This window comes from Echeneis naucrates, chromosome 4, assembly GCF_900963305.1.
Source record: "Echeneis naucrates chromosome 4, fEcheNa1.1, whole genome shotgun sequence".
Classification (NCBI taxonomy): domain Eukaryota; kingdom Metazoa; phylum Chordata; class Actinopteri; order Carangiformes; family Echeneidae; genus Echeneis; species Echeneis naucrates.
In genome coordinates, this window is record NC_042514.1 from 21,872,153 (window position 1) to 21,894,212 (window position 22,060).

Below are 22,060 nucleotides of genomic sequence, written 5' to 3' on the forward strand. Positions count from 1 at the left end.
AAACTGTAATGCCATGACTCAGAAAGTAACATAATTGATTTCATGTTTTCTTTCATCTGCTGGTTGGATTGCACACAGCGGTCACAGCAGCAGTCAAATCGGGAGAATTTGCTCCTGTCACCATCATTTTGGAAAGACGACCAGATCAGCTCCTGAGGCTATCTGGATTCCATGACTTCACAACACTTCAAACAGGAGGCTTGCTGTGTTGCTGATCAGCCACCCTTCTCCTTTTGAAACTGGCATCTGGTGTGACGGTCTAAACCACTGCAATACATCTGACAAAGTGGTTTGTTTGAATCAAAATGAACAAACACATCAGTTTAAAATCTCTCACTGATCAGGTAATTTATTAAGATCTGATGTCTGAAAGGGCCACACCCTGGAAGTCACATGATTTCCATGCCCATCACTTTGACCAGTGACCGCTCATCCTTTAAAGATGAACTCATTCAGTTATGACAGATTTGTATAAGAGTTAGAAAGTGGTGGCGTGGTGGAGCTGTGTATCATACTCAAGCTTGAGTATGAGGGTTCTGCACAGCATCCTCAGTCTTCTAAGTGGAGACCTCTGATTGCACCGGAATCTGTTGTTTGGAGGCTCCTATTCCCAGTCAGCAAAAATAAATCCAGTTCATGCTTGGGTGACATGCTTTTTTTCTTTTAGGCCATGACATGAATCTGGTCCATTTATAGCATGACTGTCAGAGTCTACCTCCATATTTGTGCCAAATCTAGCACAAACAATACCAGATGACAACTATCAGCATGTGGAAGAATTTGGGCCGGACTTGGCCCAAGCGGAGATTGAGAAATTTCTTTATGTAACCTGAGTCCAATCCAATTGTTCTTTCAGATATTATATATATTAAAGGGCTTTAAAATTCAGATTAATATTCATTCGTGGTTAATTGTGTTTCATTTTGTGGCGGGAAAAAAATTAAATCGGCAACATATATATGTAAATACTTAACGTGTTTATTTAAACTAAAGAGCAGATGGACTGTCCAGATTGCAGTATATAAATAAAATTATAAAATACCAACTGCATCGTTTTTACAAACCCTTCTCTTTCGTTCTTTTTAGTAAACAAACAAATATCCACATTAATGCGGCCCTCTTATTCATCTCTTAGCCAGCTGCTCCGACAGACTCACTTGTTTACTTGTTTATCGGAGTGAGCTGACTGCTTCTTATGTACAATGTTACCTGGAGTGGTGAGATATTATGGAGGCTGCAGTGTGAGCTTTTCATGAGCCCCTGAGTGAGCTGACCACTAGTGATGGAGGTTTATATATATATATCGACATTAATCAATAAATGTGAAATAAAAGCGCAGGTGTCACTTCTGAATCTGTTGTTGTAACTTACTCCAGGGTTTTGTGTCCTCTCCAAAGGATAGTCAGCTTTGTTCTCTACTGCCGGCCGCCATCTTGGACAGAGACTTACAGCAACTCCGTTTGGACAAACTTCATTAACGCATTCCCCGATATGCATCGCCAGAGACAGGGTTTTTTTTTTTTTTTTTCGTGATTTTGAGACGTTTTAAGAACATTAAAAAATGTACAATCAATCACAAAAATGAATTAATATGGATTAATGCATTCATTTTGATACCCTATATATATAGTATAACTGTGTGCGTATGTTTTATGATAATGATGTATAACGATGGTTGCTGTCCGTGGTTCTGATCTGTATTGCAGGGACATCAGGACTTAAGAGAGATATCGTTTTCACTTTTTACTGTGCTTTTAATAGATTAATTTACATAACACGTTCATATGTCTCATTTATCATGCAAAATTGGATTTGAGATTTCTGGGGTGCATGTTTGAGCACGCGTTTGTGTGTGGAAGAGAGAGAAAGAGGTAAAGCGCGAGAGAGACGGAGTGTGAGAGAGACAGAGAGTGGGTGAGAGAGGGAACTTGAAATGCTCGGCGCATTCCTGTGAGGAGGGCGAAGCAGCAGCCTCCATCCTCCGGGCTGCCGGATTGTTCGAAACACTCAGAATTCAACCGGAGAGCATTCTTGCATTTTTGCTTTTTATCGAAGTTTCGGCGCTCGAAGTCACCGAGGGTCCAGTCCTGTAACCTCTCAGCTCCCGGCGAGGGTTTGAGCTGCCCTTGGAGTTTTGCTTTGAGGAAAAAGCACCGATACCATGGTAAGATTGAGCAGGAACCGATGCTCTCGGGAGTCCGACAGAGACTTCACGGAGGTTTGCTGTCTTCCAGGAGGTGGGGTGGTGTAGGGAGAAGAATGGAGATGAAGCCTGTCGGGATTTTGCGGCATGTGTCGGGCTGAGCTCAGTGAGGACGCTCCCTGAAGCACATTATAAGGGAATATTAGGAGGAGGAGCAGACCCGCAACCTGCTCTCCAACATAGATTTGTCCTTTTGAAAGAAGGTTTCCACCTTTTTCAAAGCCACTGTCATGAGTCAGAGTCATATGGTGCTTTGATGAACGATTCCCTTCTCAAAATCATTCAGTTACATGTAGTCAGCATGATCACATACAGCTGGCCTGCAACACATGGGCTTGAATGCAATCAGCCAGTCAAACTGCAGCTGTTCTCCTTTGTGTGATACATTGAAGGATGTATCTGGGCTGTGTTATTCATGCAGGTCTGTGAGATTCAGGCATTCGTGGAGAAGCTGTGAGTGACCTTGTAATGAATCCTACTTTAATGGAATCACAAATTTTTTCTCTGGCCTTTTTTGAAATGGTTGTAGAGTATTAAAAAAGCTTTTCAACCACCAACCACTCATATTCTGTGTGTGTGTGTGTGTGTGTGTGTGTGTGTGTGTGGGTGTGTGTGTGTCTTCCGCTTAGCACCTCTCACCACCCAATGTTTGGCTAAAAGAAAGAAACAAGAAAGGTTTTTGGTTCCTCATCATTTCTCTGGTTTGATTGCTAAAAAAACAAACGAACCTGTGTTTGGATATTTGTTGACATGTCTGAGCGCTCAGCTGCACCCTCATTCATAAAGAGTGATGAATGAGTGGCATGTCCGCCATGAATCCTGAATTGTAGCCAAGCACGCACACATTACTCCTGCTAGCACACTCTCTGTGGAAGATGTTTCCCAGTTCTGTCAGCTTGATGTGCCTCTGTGAATATCTGAGCTGCTCTGCCATTGTCTTTAACACCAGTTGGTGAGTCTCTTTATTTTAGTTTTTTTTTTTTTTTTATTCACAGCTGGTGCAGCAAACTGCAGATCCTGTTTAGATGTACATTATTCATGAGAAAAAAAAAAAAAAAACACATCTACAACACATCAACGAGATGTTGCTGCTAGGGGCTTAAAGAAAATCAAAGTGCCGAAATATCAGGGATGAGCTTTTCTCTGCTGACATTTAAATGGCCCAATTAGCCTTGTGCTGTTGGCTGGACTGAGCAGCAGCAGAGGTGGGGGAGAGGGGGGAGAGAAAGTGAGAGAGGACAGGACATTCAGGCCCAGTCTCAGCATGGCATCCTTGTAACACACCCAATGTCATGCATGAGTTGAGTGTCACTTGGTCACATCAAGGAGAGCTGCTGATGCAAAACACTGCACACTAGAAAGTTGAATTTATATACCGCAAGAGTTTACCAGGTGCCTCTTTAAACGCAGATGCTTTTTTTTTATCTATATCCTTGTGAAATTCAGTCTTCATTCTGTTCTGCTTTTTAAAGTTATAATGCTTATTGGCAAGAAAAGTCAATCACAAGACCCACTCAATCAGATGTAAACAGTCAAGATCTCATTTTATGCACATCTTACCAAAATAAAGCCCAAAATCTTCAGTGTTTTAGGGTCCTTTGTTGCCACAGGGCTCTCAGATGACTTTAAGAGCATATTTCTTCACATTCTCAAGTGAAAATCTTGTCTCTACAACCATCATCAGTATTTACTCACCACTCGGTTAATTGCTGAGATCTGAGAACATGGTGGCACCGCTACAAAGTCAAATTAGGTCCAAGTTTTGTTTCCTTCTGAGAATTTGTTTATATGAAATCATTGCAGTTGCTCTCATGTCAGATGGCATTTGGTGCAGTCACATCTCTTGCTTGCATGGAAGCATCCATACACAGAGCTCTGTGTACTGCTTTAGTACACAACACCAAATTAGGGAAACAGTGCAATAATGTAAACACCTAATTGTGTTCACTATTTCTTTAAACACACAATTGGGTGTTTTGAGTTATGTGAATTTCTTATAACAATTTATTATTATTATTATTATTATTACAGCAATGAGCAATGACATTAACAGTCAGTGAGGCTGCAGAGTAGAATAGTTAGGATCAAAGGTAGATGTAGCAGAGCTGCAGGATCAAATGCATCTTATTAGATGATTGAACTGGTCTAAAACGCTAACATATCTGATGAAAAGTGAACCCTGGGCAAATAAGGTTCTCAATAAGCTGCTGCTGAGCATCACAGTGCAGCCATGCAGGAGACATTGCTTCCTCACATTGGCTTGCTGCAGCTGGAACATGCTGGAAAAACAGAGACTCCACAATGTAAACAAAAGGCTATTAAACTTCCTACAAAGAATTTTGTTTTTTACTCAACTATGTACACAACAGTATTTTCATAAACACAATGACACGATCATGTGTTTCTGTGTAGGGTGGTCTGACTTTCACCACCTTTAGCCAACAAAAACTGTAAATTAATGCTTTAATGCTTTTTGCTGTTAGTATAAAAAAATATAAAGAAGTCTTAGTTTCCAACAATTATCAAGGGAAAGGAATGAAAAAATTGCAGAGGAGAAAATGAGGGAAAAACAGAGTTGAGTAAACAGTAAAGAAAGATGTTCAGGGAGAAAGCAAAATTTAAGGTGAAAGACAAAAGTCTCCCAGAAGAGTAAATACTGAAGTTATTGTGGTTTTCATGCATATTTCTATTTATAAGGCCTGCATGCCTCCTAGTTTTCATGCATGTCCACAAAACAGGAAAACTCTCAAAAGAGCTCCAAATAACAAATCCCTCACTGGGACTCATCCAATTTCGGTTTCCTTACTTTAAAATTAAGAAATTTACACAAAGGCAGATTAACCATGAGGCAACTGGGGAACTGCCCAGTGAGCCATCAGCCTCCTGCTCAATGAGCTGATCTGACTTGTAAGTTTGACTTTTCCACAGATAGCATTAGCAATTAGCAGCTGCTTGTAACAGTAACCTGATGCCAGATGTCATTTTCATGTCTTAATGTGGCAACTCAAAGATTTAGTTAAGATCTGAGGTGGCAAATTTTAATTTCATCAGAATTAACGACCTGTTTCTACAACTTGAGATTCATGTTGGTTGGGCTTACACACCGATATGTGCACATCATTTACTAACTCAGCTCAAAATATTGATGCAATCATCAGAAAAAGTGTGTTATGCCCCAGTCTAGGGGTGCCTAGAGCACAACATGGTAAGGCCCCATCTTCCCCAAGTCCCAAAACAAAAGGCTTCCCTATCCAAGACTACTCAAACAAAAGACAGAGGACGTAAGAGAAAAAACACCATAAACCAAAAGTAGCAGTCCACCCCCACTGCTCACAAGTTTGTAGTTCTGCACCAAGCAACCTAGTGTGTCCGGTTGGGAGAGGGGGAAGATCCTTACGTCCGCTGCCTTGCCTCCTCTTATCTCAGGTGGCTCTTGTCGTCAGCCTATCACAGGCCAGGCTGGAACTCATTCACCAATCGGCTACTGGCTATGGAACATATCCATTTACATATGGGATAGAACACAGACACAGGGCACGCCAGGTCCAACCCACACTACCATGCACTTTTCACAAACATAATGACCCCGGTCATAACAAGTGGAACCCAGAGCTTTCTGCATTTGTCATGCTCAGACGATCATTGCTTTAGAGACAAGTCCAAACTCCGAGTTGCAAGAAATGTTCCAGTGATGTATCGTTTCACTTCAAAACTATCTTTGACAGAATCCAGACAGAAAATTGGAGAAAGAGTGCCTTAAAGATCAGTTGAGCCATTACAGAATTGACCCCTTGATGTTGATTGTCACACATTTGCCTCAAACACGGAAGGCAGCCGAGATAGCAGATTTATTCCCGCAATGGAAGTGGATGGACCAGTTCCATCCATTCATCTTCTACCGCTCTTCCAATTCCAGGTTACAGTTGGTGCTGCACCCAGGGTACACCCTGCGTGACTATCTTATTGTGGGGTGACAGCGCTAACCACTATGCTGCTGTGCTGCCCCAATGCCAGTTTAATATTTTTTTAAACAATTATAAATACATTCAGGCTTCAGGTTAATTAGCTACAGTTTATAGGATGGGGACCTCAGTCATTTTAACTGGCGAAAGCAACAGTCTATTTCTACCGCTTGTTAAAAGAATGAGAGGCCAATGGTTGAATGACCAAAATGATGAGCTGAACGACCCAAGAACCAAAGTGATGTCGATCCCACCTGAAGATGGATTCAGTTGATCCATACCAGAATCACATCTTAGCCTGATCCCCCCTTTTTTCTAGATTGCATGATATGACTATTTGTTTTGTTCTGAACCTGCTGACTTGTTTTTGATTATTTAGCACCATTGTTACATTTCTGCCAGAAGGGAACAAGCGGAAACAGTAACGCTGACAGCCAGTGAAGATAATTCAAGGCAGGTTTCAGTCAGGGGTTTATTTGCAATCATTGGATAAAATACGCAAATCAAAAAAATCAAAAAATGAAGGAATGCAAAATTTTAGGGGAGGAGGAGCTGTGGGGGTTGTGCCAAACAAAGGAAAAAAAATATATAACAAAACAGGGCTTAGCTCAGCACTTCCTGAGTAAGAAAAGAAAATCAACGGGCCTCACTACCTGAACATAAAAACAGAAGACAAAACTTACAGCGGTGGCACCAACCCATAACCTAGTGGAAATAAAAGTTACTTCCTACATGTGTGTGCAGAATGTATAGGGTACCCCAGTTTTACCTCAGCTCTACCTTCCCTCCACAAACCTTCACTAGCATTCTCTGTTCCACAGACAAACGAAAGAATAAGCCCTCCACTTCCAGGAGCTTGAAAGGCCTTTGTTTTAAAGAGCTTCCTTCATCCCCAGGTGGCTACCTGGTCAGCAACAGCCAATCCTCTGCTCTCTCTCTACCACAGGTGGCAGCCAATCTTTCAATTCTCACCTGCAGGGAAGGGGAGGGGAGACAGAAACACACTCCACTCTGTACATGTAACAACCACAAAAATAATAATTTTAACGTAATTGACTGGTATTGTACCCAGTGAACCCACACAAGGTTAGGGCATCATTATCCTCTAAATATCGACATTAAAATCATGCATGAAATAAAATATTGAGCAGGACCTGGTCTCTGAGTTCTGCAAAGTGAACCACAAGAGACTAAAAAAGACTAAAACTTAAATCTGCATTTTACATAGTAACCATCAAGGGTTGGATTCCACTGGGGCTAAAAATAGGTGAGATTGTATTGAAGTCTATGGGAAAATGTTGAGTCACTTAGTGCTACAGAGATTAGTCAAATGCCAGGAAATAAATCAGTTTAACTATTGTTAAATCTATTAAAATGTGAAATTTGCTGCATTTTCTTTGTGAGGTGAGTATTTTTTGGTAATGAACTGATCCTTAGACAAAATGAGACATTTGGTGAGGGCAGTGTTGTTTTTTTAGCAGTTTATCGATGTTACATAAATCAATCACTTAGTAAACGGATGTAGAAATAGTCAGCAGATTAATTGATGATGAAAACAGTGGTTCGAGCTGCAGCTGTGGAGTCAAGCAGGATCCTTTAGCCTTCATCTCGTGACTGTGCAGCTCCCCAAAGAATTGTGGGAAAAACAGGACATAATGGGAGCGAGAAACCAGGACAGTTTTCCTCCTATCACTCTCTCTTTCTCTCTGTAATATGTGTAACTCCCTCTCCCTCCCAAAATAACGAAGACTAAGTCATGTCTGTGTATATTAATTCTTCCCATAATTCCTTGGGCTAAATATAGAGCCGGAGACTTGAGTGACTTATGGTGGTAGTCAGAGCGATTTAGACAGAGCAGCGTTGGATTAACACATGAGATGATAGTTCTCAAGCAGCAAGGAGATGCTTATTGTCTTTTCCTTCATTTTTCTCAACAAAGAATCTGCCGGCGAGAGAGGAAGAATGAAGGAGAGGGAGGAGTATGTGTGGACGTTCTTGTGGTGACAAGGGGGGTTGGGGAAGTGATAGGCTAGTGCATGCCTTTAATTTGCAGACCACAACAGCTGTCAAAACCAGACGGAAAGACATCCCAAGGGACTGACTCCTTTCCCAGTGTCCCGTGGAAAAGTCACACATGAAGGTGACTCCCTCCCTCCCCCCTTTTCTCTCCATCACTTCCCTGTTCCCCCTAATGATGCATCTCACAACAGATTTTTCAAAGAATTTTTTTCTCTACAGCATTAACAGGTGAATGAAGAAAACCCTGCTCCTCTTCTCTCCTGCTCATCCCTGAGAGAAAGCCCCCCAACCCAGAGAGCGGAGTTGTTCCTCTCGACATTAATCACATCACATTCTTTAGGATGTTTTCATTCTCATTTCCGCCTGTGCTCATCTTCTGCCGATGCCAACCTCCATCTGGTTATTATATAAACCTGTGAAAGGCTGCCATCCAAAATGTGCTTGTTTGGTTTGAAGAGTGATCGTGTTTATGTGTGTGCTTGCGTGTGTGTGTTTCTTTAATTATGTGTGTGCTGTTTAGATGGAGCATCAATCGCTTTACACACTCAGCTGACAGTGTTGAACATGAAATCCGCTGAGACTCATTAAGCCACTGATTACAGCTCAGGGATGAGAGTCCTGAGCAACTGCTGCACTCACACACAAGCACTGATATTTCTAATTTACTGTATGACCTGGTGTATTATAGCAAGGTCTCATTCACAGATTCAAGAAAATGACTTTTCTTAAATGGACAGATCATAGCTCACAGCAAAAATAAACAAACACCGCAATTTCATAGGACTTAAATATGTTAGGTCAGAATATCTTTCAAAGTTCTATATAGACAGGAGAAGTTTGTTTTCAAATTTCAGTGTGACCCCAGTTCTTCTTGTCACTGTTTCTCTCAGTGTTCTGAGAGAGTCAGAAAGTCTCTTATCTGAGACTTTCTGAGCTCTATGCTTTGCAACAGTGGAAGCAAAATAATAATAAAAAAAACCCCTCCATCTGTCACATTCTTTTTCTTATAAAATAAATATAGTTTTTAATGATCTAATTGAAATTGAATTTCTTGTTGGAGTCAAAATGTTAAAAAAGTATGTCTTTATTCCTGGTTTCTGGAGAATCAGGTATCAGCAGTCAGTGGCCCAATAAAAACTTATTATTCCATCATATAGTGGATTGGGGAGTCAGTTTAACATCATCATTCAGTTCTGACATTAGCAGACCACACACAGTCTGATGTTGGTCACCTCTAAATCTAATAGTAATTATCTTAAATATTTCAGTTAGTTTTAAAATCTGAGCTCACTTGTTTTTAAGTAAAACTCTTTAAATCTGTGTTTTCAGCAGATTTAGGCCACTGTTCATAATTCAGCTGTTGCTAGAGACAGAGACTGAAAAGCTGACAAACACGAGTGGCAGGCAGGGAGGCCATCCCTGGTCATTTACGGAATAGCTGTATTGTTTAAAAAGCAGTTTAAGTTTTTATCAGTTGGCAGTTTGGTTTTGCTTTTACTGCAGCATGAAGTCGCCACTGAACACAACATGAAGAGATATCTTTGAGTTTAAAGCATGAAATTCATGTAAAATGGTTTACTTCTAGTTCAGCTCTCTTTGTCTGCCTGCTCCCTCTTTCCTCTCTGCCTCCACACACACACATACACATCTCCCAGGGTGAGATACCATCAGTGCTTTGGTGATTTGTGGCATTTTTCAAAAATGGGATTTGTGTGTGAGCATTCAGCGAGAAAGCTTTTCTGTGGCGGAGCATCAGCAACCATTATGGTGGCCTTGGCAAAGCAGCAGACGCCCATTCATGTTATGTCGTGCTTTGTTATTGTTTTCCTTTGTGTGTGTGTGTTTATGTGTGGTTCAGTGACTTTGTGCCACGCACTTCAGGAAAATATGAATGAAGTTACTGTGTCTGTGTGGAGTTCTAATGCGTTAATATTCAAGGCACACAACTGTTTGCAAGTAGAAATGTGTTTCCACTGTTTCTACTGAAGCCTTAAATTAAGCTCAGTCTTTTAACTGGTTGTTTCATGAGAACTGATGCACACCATGAAATCTGAGGGAGTCTATTTACAGTAGAGCAGAAGGAGTAGGAGCAGAAGGGGCATCCAGGTCCACGTGGCCCAGTTCAGATCCAAACTCAGCAGCTCTCTCAGCTGTTGCTCCTGACAACAGCGGGGGAGGGGCCAGTTGCTGGCAGGGCTTTGGTCGGGTAGTATCGCCAGGCTGCCAAGCTCTTCCTGTGAAATGGGGCCTGAGTTCTCAGCCCTTCTACTTGGCTTTTCCTCATGTGAACCCTCCAGGCCTGCGGAGTCGGGCTGCATGTACAGGACACACAGTTACATGCACATGGCTGCATCACAGACACGCAACTCGACATGCTTGTGTTCACAAATAGAGTTTGATACCTCTGTAAAGCTGAGTGAAAATTTTGTTTATTGGGATATTGTTTCTGTTTTCAGTGTGAATTTAAAGCAGTCAATGTCCTGTCAATATGGTGGCTGAATCGTGAGAGGGTTAGTGTAAAATGAGGTCAAAGCAGCAAGTGATTGTTTTCAGTCTTGATCCAGAAATGTCCAGAGGATTTCCACAGACTGTGGGATCGGAGATGTTTTGTTAATATTCTGAATATTTTCTCATGAACGAGAGAATTTATTTCTAGGTCTTTGGTTTATTTTTATTTGATTGTGATTAAAAGAAAGAAAAGATAGAAAGCATTTAGCCCAAGCTGGAAGGGCATCAGGTCTCTAAGAACACAGGCCGGTTTCTCCAACCCTCTCATATAATCAATACTCAATCTTGGTTGTCATGGTTAGATACAAGTGTATGTACCGGTAACAATGTCACATCTTGGTTAGGTTTAGAAAATGGTGAGAATGTCATTCCTCAATATGAGACAGCCTTTCATGGTTTCTTCTGGTTTAAAAAAAATAATAATGAAGAGATGGTCAACGGTTGAGTTACAAACTGGAAGCATTAGAACAGCAACTCTTAAGTGGGTTAATAGTGGGTTGACATTTGATCCAAATGGAATCAAATAAAGGTTTTCTAAAATGTCCTACTGTTAAAATGTCTCTGAGTGTTTCCAGGTTTGGATGGAGAGATGTACCCACACTTAAAGACACTTGCAGAGAGATTAAGCAGTATTAGAGACACTCTGTAATATAATGCTTATGTCCTGATAAGAGTGAACATTGTGAGTCCTGTTTGTGTTTTTCAGATCCCAAGGTGAGCTGGATGGCCTTTTGTGTTCAGCTGTGCAGCTGGAAGTGCTCGACATTTAGAGGAAACTGTTGACTGAGAAAGACAAAATGTCTACTGTTAACTTCATCTTCTCTCTGCTCCTCTTCCTCCTCTCAACCCCGGTAAGCAGGTTTGACTTGTTTTTCTTTCATTTAAAGTGATCCTGATGTGTTGGAGTGGGTGCTCTCTCACATACTGTGCAGTTAAATTAATTTATGTTCAAAGAAACTCAGCAACAGTTGAAGCTTTGAATAAATAAATTCAACAACCAGAGAGGGAGGCCTGGTTTCCATTCATACATATTGTTGAAGTAACCTAGTGTCAGCTTCAATAATTCACTAAGCAGTGACGATGGACAAGGATTCCGTCTCATCATTTATTTATTGTTTATCCAACATCGTACAACTTCTCCTTCCCTCTTCTCTCCTCCTCTTCTCCTCCTTTCCTCTCCTCTGCTCCTCTCCTCCTCTCCTCTCCTCTCGATGAAATGATGCCCGGAAGTTGTCATTTATTACTGTTGTTAAAAGCGACTCATTGCCCTTGAGCTCAAGTGTTGTCTGAGAAACCAAGAGATGGAGTTTATTGGTGCAGACGAAAGGGAAGATGGAGAATAAGTGTTCGGTTTTGGGCAGAGTACAGTTGAGTCCACTTTTCACCGGAGGTGTGAAGGCACAGATGAGGGAGCGGAACAGATAGAAGAACAATAATTAAATACTTTACAGCCCAAAGTGCAGGATGATTTGAGTGTTGGGTTTGCTTGTGCTGCAATTATGGATTTTATTTATCCTTTATCCTGGGTTTTGATGAAGCATGATGTAAATTTGGAGACAGGATATAAATATAAAGGCGACAGGCTGGTTTGAGAGTTGGACAATGCAAACCAAGAAGCTAAATCAAGGATTCAAGAAGCTACAGAAGAAAACAGGCCCTGATGTCCCCATCACAGATTGATAGTTAGACTGTTCAGCAGTCACCAGATTTAGAGATGGTCTTGTTTTCAGGAATGCCGATGTAATCATTTAGAGAAACACCGTGGCCTAGGTTGCATGGGTTGTAATTATATTTAATCTGCTTCTCCTCTGGTCCATTTATAATTTTTAGATTAATCTCTTAGAGGCACAAGTTCAGTTTTTAAAGTCCAGTCCAGGACTGTATGGTCTTGCATCATAAGAAATGTGCAGGACTTTGTAATAATAACCTATACCCAAAGGTATCTCTTAATTTTGTTTCAACTTGTGTGGTGCAGCACCATCAGAGTTCACCTGCGTCAACAGCGTTTGAAGTGAGAGAGAGAGTTAAATCTCACAGATTATCAACAGCAGTTGTGACCCACTTGTTTCTTTTGACTGAAAACCTCCCACACTTCGTGTGATTGCATTCATTACCGGATTAAGTTCTCCTAACTTTGACCTAAATTCTGGTGCAATCAACCAAAAGAACCCAAAACAATTGTGAAGTCTTTTTTAGGACAGTGGTTTTACTTTTTCATCCTTATGTCCTTGACAACGGTTTTGTTGCAACGTGCAGATATCATGAATGTAGATTGCTATTTGCATATTTTGCCTGGTCTGAGCTGCTGGTACATTTTTGCTTGAGTGTATGAAAAGCTGGATGTTTGTGTCAATTGGTGATTTGCTGCTGTCCTCTTCGGCAACAAACACAGGTGTGTAAAATGCATGCCATGTTCCTGCAGCAGATAGACTGCTTGAAGGAATTCTTACAGACTGATCAGATTCAGGGGATGGAACCAAATCCAAGTAAAATCACAAACTTCCGCTCCATGAAAGCCAAAGTGAAACTGAAACTTCAGTTTGAGTGATGAACTGTTGTGCACTGGACTGCTGTGCAGGAAAATGTTTTAGCCACTTGCAAAAGTCAAAAAGGCTTATGTCAGATTAAATGTGTGAAATTTTAATTTTTTCCCAGTGGTTTTCTTTTGGATCTACAGTTTGATTACTATACGCTATGCTACTCTGCATTCCAACTGTTTGATCCAGAAAGAGCAAGTTGTGTAGAAATATGGCAATTTAAAGGAAACTCTAAAGGAAAATCTTAGCTTTTCTCTGTAGCTATAATAATTTTGTCTGCAGAGCTCATCTCTCAGCATTAATGCCAAAGTGAAATCAAACCAATAAACTGAAGGACACCAAAACACTCAGAAATTGAAGTTTATTTGATTGCCTGCAGCTTTAAAGCTGAAGACAGATATTGGTTCTACCTCGATGTACATCACAGATTTAAAGGGCACCCTAAAATATTTTTTACAAACTTGTTAATTTGAAAAATGATTATCTTCAAGGTCTGACAAAAAGTTCGAGATGAAATAATTATGGTGTTCATCTGTGTTTTTACTGCTCTGAATTCAAAAGCACCACTGCAAAGACGGTGTTGTTGCTGAGCATGTAGGATATAATTCATCCTGCAGGTCTGTGTTGACAGTTGTTCCGAACAAAGATCCACAGCTACTTTGTCTCTACTGCTCCAGTAAATCTTCAGCACATGAATCCCAAGTAGAGGCAACTGACGTCAGTATGGAGATGCTCAACTGCACCCCAGCTACACCTCATAAAGCCCTGACAGCAACACAGACGCAAGAGTGTCTGCTTAGAAAACACCCACCCGTACCCCATCCCTGTGCTCCTGACTCCCCCAGCAGCAGCTGAGTACCATGCAGCATTTCTGGGCTGGACCTCCATGTCTGCAGACACAGCTCTGGGGTTCTCATAGTCAAATCTGTCTTCGAGTGGAGATTTTAAACTGAAAGTGTCTTCCGGTGGTTCTTAATTGATGGGAGGGAAGTAGGCATCTGACAGAGGTTTTCCTGTTCTCCTGGGAACCAAAACCCCCTCTGGGTCAATTAGCATGGGGACAGATCTAGCAGCTCTGAAATGGTTTGTTTAATTGGTTGAGTGTTAAATTCAGAGCTATGACCTCTCCCACACTGTGGAGAGAACAGCATGGTGGAGCTAATGAAGGAGCCCCTTCCATTTTACCTTTGGGTCCTTCCTCTCTTGTCTGCTGTCATCTTCAGACACTTGACTCTCTCTCTCTCTCTCTCTCTCTCTCTCTTTGTATGTGTGTGTGTGTGTGTGTATTTCCATGTGAGTGCTGTAGATTTCGACTCAACAGGTCCCCTCCAACTGTGTGATCAAGAGGGAGCAGGAGAAATGCATGGAAATGATGGCCTTGGATGATCCTGAGAATGATCAGGAGTTTGGTATGTTTCTGTGCGCTTGTGTTTGTTTTACCTTAGATCACTTCCCCCCGCGCTAAGCGCTATTTTGTTGATGCTTTAACCATTTTCAACATACGCAAATTAAAACTGGAAGGGAAAAAAAAGGATAAATACAGCAGATTAATACCAAGAACCTCATCATACTAATGAACAGGAAGTAACTACAAATTGCAGACTTCACAGTCTTCCCAAGTGTGTCTGTCTGTGCTTGATTTTGCAAATTTCTAAATGAGAGCTGACTTTAGTGGACACAGGGAGGTGCTGAGCTTTTAATTGGCCCCATCTCCTGGTGATGATGCAAATGTTTATGATGGTGATGCTGAAAATGAAAGTTGAGCCCTTCGATGAGTGAGTGACAGGTGTCTGTCTGATTGATTAATTAAAAGATGAAGGAAAGAGCCGACAGAGACATTATCCACCAACTCTGTTCCTTGACCTTTTTGATTTGACAGAGGAAAGATTACTTCTGTGTTCTGATTTATTTTCTTGCTCTGGTGTTACAAGAGCTGCAATGAAAAGACAGAGAGGAGATATGAAACTGAACTGGTTCTCAGTTCTTAAAAATCTTATAGATTTCAACACCAGAGAAGTTCAAACACTGACTTTTAATATTGTTATGGACCTTAATCACAGCCAAATTCCCAATGAAATGTTTTTCTGTGCCTGGAACGAATATGAAATAATGACTGAACTGCAGCTCAATGAATGAGTGTTCCATCAATTCCAAGCTTCTGCTCGATTCCTGACTTTATATGGCATCTGACAGTCACCTAACACATCAAACACACAAAGACTCTGCTCTGAAATTTTCCATGTCATTTAGAGGTGCCCGCCACTAATAAACAATTATCACGCAATGTAACTTTAATTCTAAATGCTTCTTAGTGATCTGAATTAGATTTACTGAAACAATATTTCCAGGAACAAAATGATTCATCTCTCTGTTGGCCAATTGCACAGTAAAACCATGCAACCTGCAGTCTAAAGAGCATCATATGTTGTTGGAGTGTGTAGCTGTGGACTGGGTTTGTTAGCCTATACAAAGAGTACAGTCACGTACAAGGCAGTATATCCACACCTAATTATCACTTTATTTTTTCTGCATTCTCTTTCAGCAGCAAAGATGCAATTATCTTTTATGAAGCCAGTGAGACTCCATGATGATGTCTCATCCAGATCAAATTTCTCCAATTTGAAATTTAGTAACAAAAAGTATATTACAGCACAAAATGCATACAATTGTCTTCCCTCGTCCATTTTATTGACAGAAGCTTGTGCTTTTATAACCCTGAGTTTCAAATAAATATCCTACTGGTCAAAGGTTTAGACACACTTTGCACTTTGCATATCCTGTGCACCAGCCGGGTGCACTTGATTTCCAATCAGCACCTGAAAACAAACACACACACACACACACGCACAGAAACAACAACGCCAGAATAGAACCCAAAATAGCTGCTGGCGTGAGAACCTCCATTTCAGGTACCATGTAAGTGTTTCATGGATCTGTGGTTTTGATGTAGCGATAAATGACTCGCGGGTGGCCTTTTTTTCCTGGCCCAAAATGAACATATGGCTTGTTAGAGTAAAACACTGTCCACCTGTTATGTCCTCAGGGTGTCCGTGGATGTGGGACAACCTGACGTGCTGGCAGCCGGCCAAGATCGGCGCCGTGGTCGAGGTCAACTGTCCCGAACTCTTCTCTCAGTTCATGAGCGAAGAAGATTATGGTCAGTGGTGTTTGATTTACATTCACCCACAGCACAACATCGCCTCATAGGTTTTACGGTGCACCACGGATTCATTTTGGGTGTTTTAGTTCTAAAATGAAAAAAGATTTAACAATAAAGCAAAATACTTCAATATGAATGGAAAATCTAAATGTGTTATTGCTGTCATGTTTTTTTTTTTTTTTTTTTTGGTTTCATGGTTTATTATTAGAGTCTAGGGAATATAATATACCAATGTGAGTCCTCACTGTAATGTGTGTCGGTGTTTGCTTTTGTAAGGAATCCATTTACAGGCCTTCCTGTTAACAATAATCGTAGTACCAACTGATTACAGAGTAAATATTCAACATAAGCATCTTATTGGAGGTAGAACACCAAGATCATGTATGTTTGACAGTAGTATACATTATTGAGACTGAGCTACATGTCCCTTGACTCCATTCAGCCCTGAAATAATTGTTCGGTCGGCTTCGCTTCCTGTTTGCACTCCTGAGATAAATCCGACTGTTTGTGTGGGGCTGTGATAATCAGATGAAGTCTTGTCTGCCTGCAGAGCTGGGGAAGGTGAGTCGCAACTGCACCGAGTTCGGCTGGTCGGAGACCTTCCCTCACTACATTGATGCCTGTCAATATGAGGAAGCCAACAGCAGCCATGCGGTCAGTGCACTGCTGCTCAGTTCGTCATCTAAGCTCAGAAATATAGACGGAATTTCAGTTGAATGAAATGTTGTGTCGTACGTGCAGGACATGTACTATGTGTCAGTGAAGGCTCTGTACACCGTTGGCTACAGCACCTCTCTGGTCTCACTCACCACAGCCATGGTCATCCTGTGCAGGTTCAGGTGAGACGTTTGATCCTTGCTGCTTCTGATAAACCGGACAAATCTCAGTGACTTGGAGAGATCGATTTGTTACGTCATAAATGTTTCAGTGTTAAATCCAACCAAGATCTTAAAAGACTTTGGTGTCTGTTTTAATCTTTATTAAATATTCGGAACTGATTTAATTCTGGAGGTCACAAGTATATGAATAAGTGAACACATTCAAATATTCTGACCATCAGCACTGACAGGATTATTTTTCATAGTCACAAAAAATGTCCATCTACTCATAGAAGGGTTTTAGGTTCACCTTTAACATGCACAAATATCTGCTTATCAACGAATGAGCAATAGAGAAAAAAGAGAGAGGGAGTCATTCACGCTTTTTTTTTCTCCATACTGAATGACTGTCCCTTCCCGCTTCCCGGCTAAAGTCACTCCAACTACTCCAGAACTGACTAGCTCGGCTTATTGGTGATCTTAGCAGAAACATCACTTCAGCCTGATGCTTCCCTTCATCAGCTTTCAGTCCTTTTTAGAAAAAAATTGGAAGAGCTCGTTCACGTTTGTCATGTTGTCTCGGTCTCGTGATTGTCTCATCTGTTGCCTGTTTATTGCTTTCACTGTTTGCGTGTGTTGTGTTTATAAGTATATTATTTTTCTTCTCTCTGTAGCTCCAACTTAACTCCAATTCTTTTGTCAAAACACGTTGTGAAGGATTGCTGCTGTTATTGAAACTGCCACTTCCTGCTAACAGATAATTAGCAAAGCTGTGCACCAGTGGGTTGTTTAATGAAAAGGTCAAGAGATCTTACATTAACAATTATAATAAAGAGTGAATGTGGTTTGTGTCTGGTTCACCACAGGAAACTTCACTGCACCAGGAATTTCATCCACATGAATCTATTTGTGTCGTTCATCCTGAGAGCTATTTCTGTCTTCATCAAAGACGGTGTGTTATATGCCACGGAGGACAGTGAGCACTGCTTCATACATACTGTGAGTAACTCCAGTGAACCTTTGCACCTCCACAACTGAGATGGGGGTTAGGAACTGAACAGGCAGCCACTGATGTTCAAATGCAAATTTCTTGTGTTTTCTTTTGCCGCCTCTTCGTCCCCTCTCTCCTTGAAGCTGGAGTGTCGAGCAGTGATGATATTCTTCCACTACTGCGTCCTCTCCAACTACTTCTGGCTCTTCATTGAAGGTCTGTACCTCTTCACTTTACTGGTGGAGACCTTCTTCCCTGAGAAGAGATACTTCTACTGGTACATCATCATTGGTTGGGGTGAGATATCAAACTCATCGTACCCTCGATTCGACTCAGTGCTCCTGACATCCTGCTGATGTTGTTTGTGTTTGTTGTTCTCTTTCGACCAGGGACACCCACCGTGTGTGTGACCATCTGGGCTGTGCTGAGGCTGCACTTTGATGACATAGGGTGCGTTATCAATTGAGGAGTTTGGCCTCACGTTGAAGGTTGTTGTGTTCATGTTGCTGAAGGTGTCTTTTGTCCTTCTGCTGCGCTCAGTTGCTGGGACATGAATGACAATGCTGCCATCTGGTGGGTGATAAAGGGACCTGTGCTGGCCTCCATCATGGTGCGTTACCGGTTACATTAACATTCAGGATATTTTTGCTATATATTGTTGCTTTTTTTATTGGTAAATTTCCTTCATGATGAATTTCTTTTCCACAGATCAACTTTGTTCTCTTCATCGGCATCATTGTCATCCTTGTGCAGAAGTTACAGTCCCCAGACATCGGAGGAAATGAATCCAGCATTTACTTGTAAGTCAAGAAGTAATCATAGTCCTGTGTGCTGTAACCATTTAGCTATTACATCAGCATATTTTAATCATAGTGTTCCTGGACTTGGAGCTTCATCTTTTCAGGATTAATCTCAATCTGTTTGTAAAGATCAGTTTTTGTGGCACAGTTTCAAAGCGTTTAAAATTCTTACTTTTCCCACTACCGTTATTTAAGGTGGGTTCTCATTCATTGTTTGGCCTTTTGCTTTTTGTGGTCCCTGCTACCACATTCTAAAAAAAAAGAGAAAGAAAACAGCTGTCTCTCAGAACCAGAGTCATTTTATTTTCCAGCTAAGAACAGACCCACAATGGCCATCAGGATCTGGATTCTTCCTTCTAACTGAAACCAACATCACAACTAAACCTGACAGAAATAAAATCGGCTGTGATGTATTAGATATCACAGCTTTATTTATTCCATGAATCTTTAAATGGCCATAAATGAACAAACAGAAGGGAAGTAGTGATGCTAACACACCTCCATATTTCCTCAAGGTAAGGATAACAAAGGATTTTGATTTGCATTATTTATACAGAACATCGAAATGCCTGTGTATTCAGATTGTGAAGAGGAGACACACTGCAGGTTGCTGTAATGTCTTCTTGTGACAACGTGTGATTTGTTGTTTTTGTGCAGGAGGCTGGCCCGCTCCACTCTGCTCCTGATTCCTCTGTTCGGGATTCACTACACCGTGTTTGCCTTCTCCCCAGAGAACTTCAGCAAGCGAGAGCGTCTGGTGTTTGAGCTCGGGCTTGGATCCTTCCAGGTGAGTTGTAGTTCAGTAACACAACTGTGTGCATATTGTAACAAAAATATTTTATTAATCAGTCTGTGCATTGACTGCACGTTGAATCAGATACACAACAGATACAAAGGTCAAATGTTTACCTGCTTATTAATTTTGCTGACTTTGTATTTCAATTGTTAAACATCTGATGTTAAAGGTTTTTGTCTCACTGTCCGTCCCTGCAGGGCTTTGTGGTGGCTGTCCTCTACTGCTTCCTTAACGGAGAGGTAAATCTCCTTTAAGACATGCAACTGACACTGTTCTCACAGTCTTATGAATAAACAATTCAACTGAAAGGTCCCATATTATATAATACTAGCTTGGTTCAATATTATACGAAAGATGCAGCTTTTTGATGTCAAGGCTGGTTGTTTAACATCACTTGTTCTTAAATGCAAAGCTGTAAATCAACGAAGAGACAGATTTTTAGTCCTTTTCTTGGATTAGATTAGATTTAGAATTGATTTAAAGTTTAAAGGCAGAAATGAAAGTCCATATGGTTTAAAGGTAGACATTCTCTACAATCTAAAGGTAAATACACTATAGTTCCAGGGAGAAGCTTCAAAGGAAAACATGGGACCTCTCAACTATTTCTCACACCAATATAAATGTGTGAGAAGTAGTTGAGGTTGGAAATGCAAATAACTAGAACTATAGTATGACTCGAGCTCATTATTTTCATTTTCGAACACATTGGGATTTTATCTACTACAGCTTTTCGCGACATAAAATCCAAGTTAAAAACTGGTTGAACTGGACACATTATTTCTGAGAAAGTAGGCAAAACTAGAAACCTTGAGCATTAGATAGAGCACAGACATAGCCATAGTGAGACAGAGGGACAGTGAGCTTGTCTCCTTCCAACAAGGTCCATTAATAATGACCTTGTGAAGTATATCCCTCAAGGTGCAATCGGAGATCAAGAGGAAATGGCGCAGCTGGACGGTGAACAGGTACTTTGCTGTGGACCTGAAGCACCGGCATCCTTCCCTGGCGAGCAGTGGGGTGAACGGGGGAACGCAGCTGTCCATCCTCAGCAAGAGCAGTTCACAGATCCGCATGTCCAGCCTACAGGCCGAGACCCCAGCCACCTGAGCAGTACTGTCGGGAACGCAGCGTCTGCCGCTGGACCTGACACCGCTGCCAAGACCACCACTGCGCCCAGCCTCATTTCGATGACCAGCCTCAACAACCCCTTCCTCAATCCATACCCAAACCCATACCCAGAGGAAACCATGATTGAAACCCAGCTCAACTCCAGTGACCCGGAGCAGCCTCTGGTCTGACCAGCTTCCTTCCTGAAATACGACACAACCTGAACGTCAGTTGCCAAAATAACACATCTCTTAATGTCAGGTGCTGCTGGGGTGAAAACAAACTTTGCCCTACTGTTCCTGAGCAGCCTAATGTTTTTAAAAGGTGTGCACGAGGCCTCTGGTTTGACTCTCGTGTGAACATTTGGACTGAAAGCTGCAAAAGAAGCTCGGTTATCTCTCTGTGTATTGTACTAGTGTTACAGTCGTCCGGTGCTCCAGTATTTGCTGCTGTTCAGAGGGACACGTGTGTTACTGCAGTGTGGGTCCTCTCACATTCATCATTCCAGGCTGTCCTCGAACCGATTCTAAACTGCAACCACATCCCTCTTGCATGTTCAGTGTATTTCAGCTGCTTTTGAGACAAACACCTTAAAAGGCCCCTCCACTGATTTCACACTCAATCACGACTCAGCACAAGTGATGTCTTGTGTGGCTTTGGCTGATATCACAAACTGAGGTTTTTTTTTTGAGGGGGGGGGGGGTTATGGTTACTAGGTGAGGAGTATTGTGGGAAATTGTGGTATTTATCCTTTTTGGAACTCACACTCCTTTCTCTAGCTAAACTTATGGACATCACAGCGCCTGCTGCTTTTTAATCCGTCTGTCTGTGGTATCCAATATTTGCTTGTTGAAGTGACTCTTAATGGGAGATGAGAAATCTGCCAACGATGTCGTTTTTGAAATATTGTAGTGTACGAACTGTGGCTGTTAATGTGTAAGCTTGGTGTTGTTGCCTTCCACTGGCACAGGCTTGCCTTCCTGTATAAACTGTGGCTGATGCTAAACAACATACTGGGTGTTGAATGAGGAGACGTTTCACCAGAAGCTAAAAGGTGATAAAGCAGTATTTATTAGGAAAGACATTTTTTCTACAATGATGTGAAAAGCCAAAAAAAAAAAAAAAAGGGTGAAACGAAAACCAGACCAGGGTTAGATGC

At 41.4% G+C, this 22,060-nt stretch overlaps 1 protein-coding gene across 1 annotated transcript; it reads left to right on the top strand.

Moving 5' to 3' along the window:
- The first annotated feature begins 11,489 nt into the window (after nt 1-11,489).
- On the top strand, nt 11,490-21,092 carry LOC115042168 (pituitary adenylate cyclase-activating polypeptide type I receptor-like). The gene is made up of 13 exons (XM_029500233.1): nt 11,490-11,543; nt 14,536-14,638; nt 16,273-16,386; nt 16,940-17,043; nt 17,131-17,228; nt 18,074-18,206; nt 18,342-18,495; nt 18,588-18,648; nt 18,739-18,808; nt 18,907-18,998; nt 19,656-19,785; nt 19,992-20,033; nt 20,700-21,092. Exons 1-13 carry the CDS (start codon nt 11,490-11,492, stop codon nt 21,090-21,092), a joined length of 1,548 nt encoding a protein of 515 aa, XP_029356093.1.
- Nucleotides 21,093-22,060: the final 968 nt, after the last annotated feature.

Excerpts from the sequence above, each read along its gene's own strand:
- LOC115042168 (XM_029500233.1), top strand. The coding sequence starts at position 11,490 with ATGTCTACTGTTAACTTCATCTTCTCTCTGCTCCTCTTCCTCCTCTCA. Across the intron at positions 18,207-18,341 it reads AGCACTGCTTCATACATACT|CTGGAGTGTCGAGCAGTGAT; the intron begins GTGAGTAACTCC and ends CTCTCCTTGAAG. Across the intron at positions 20,034-20,699 it reads ACTGCTTCCTTAACGGAGAG|TATATCCCTCAAGGTGCAAT; the intron begins GTAAATCTCCTT and ends GACCTTGTGAAG.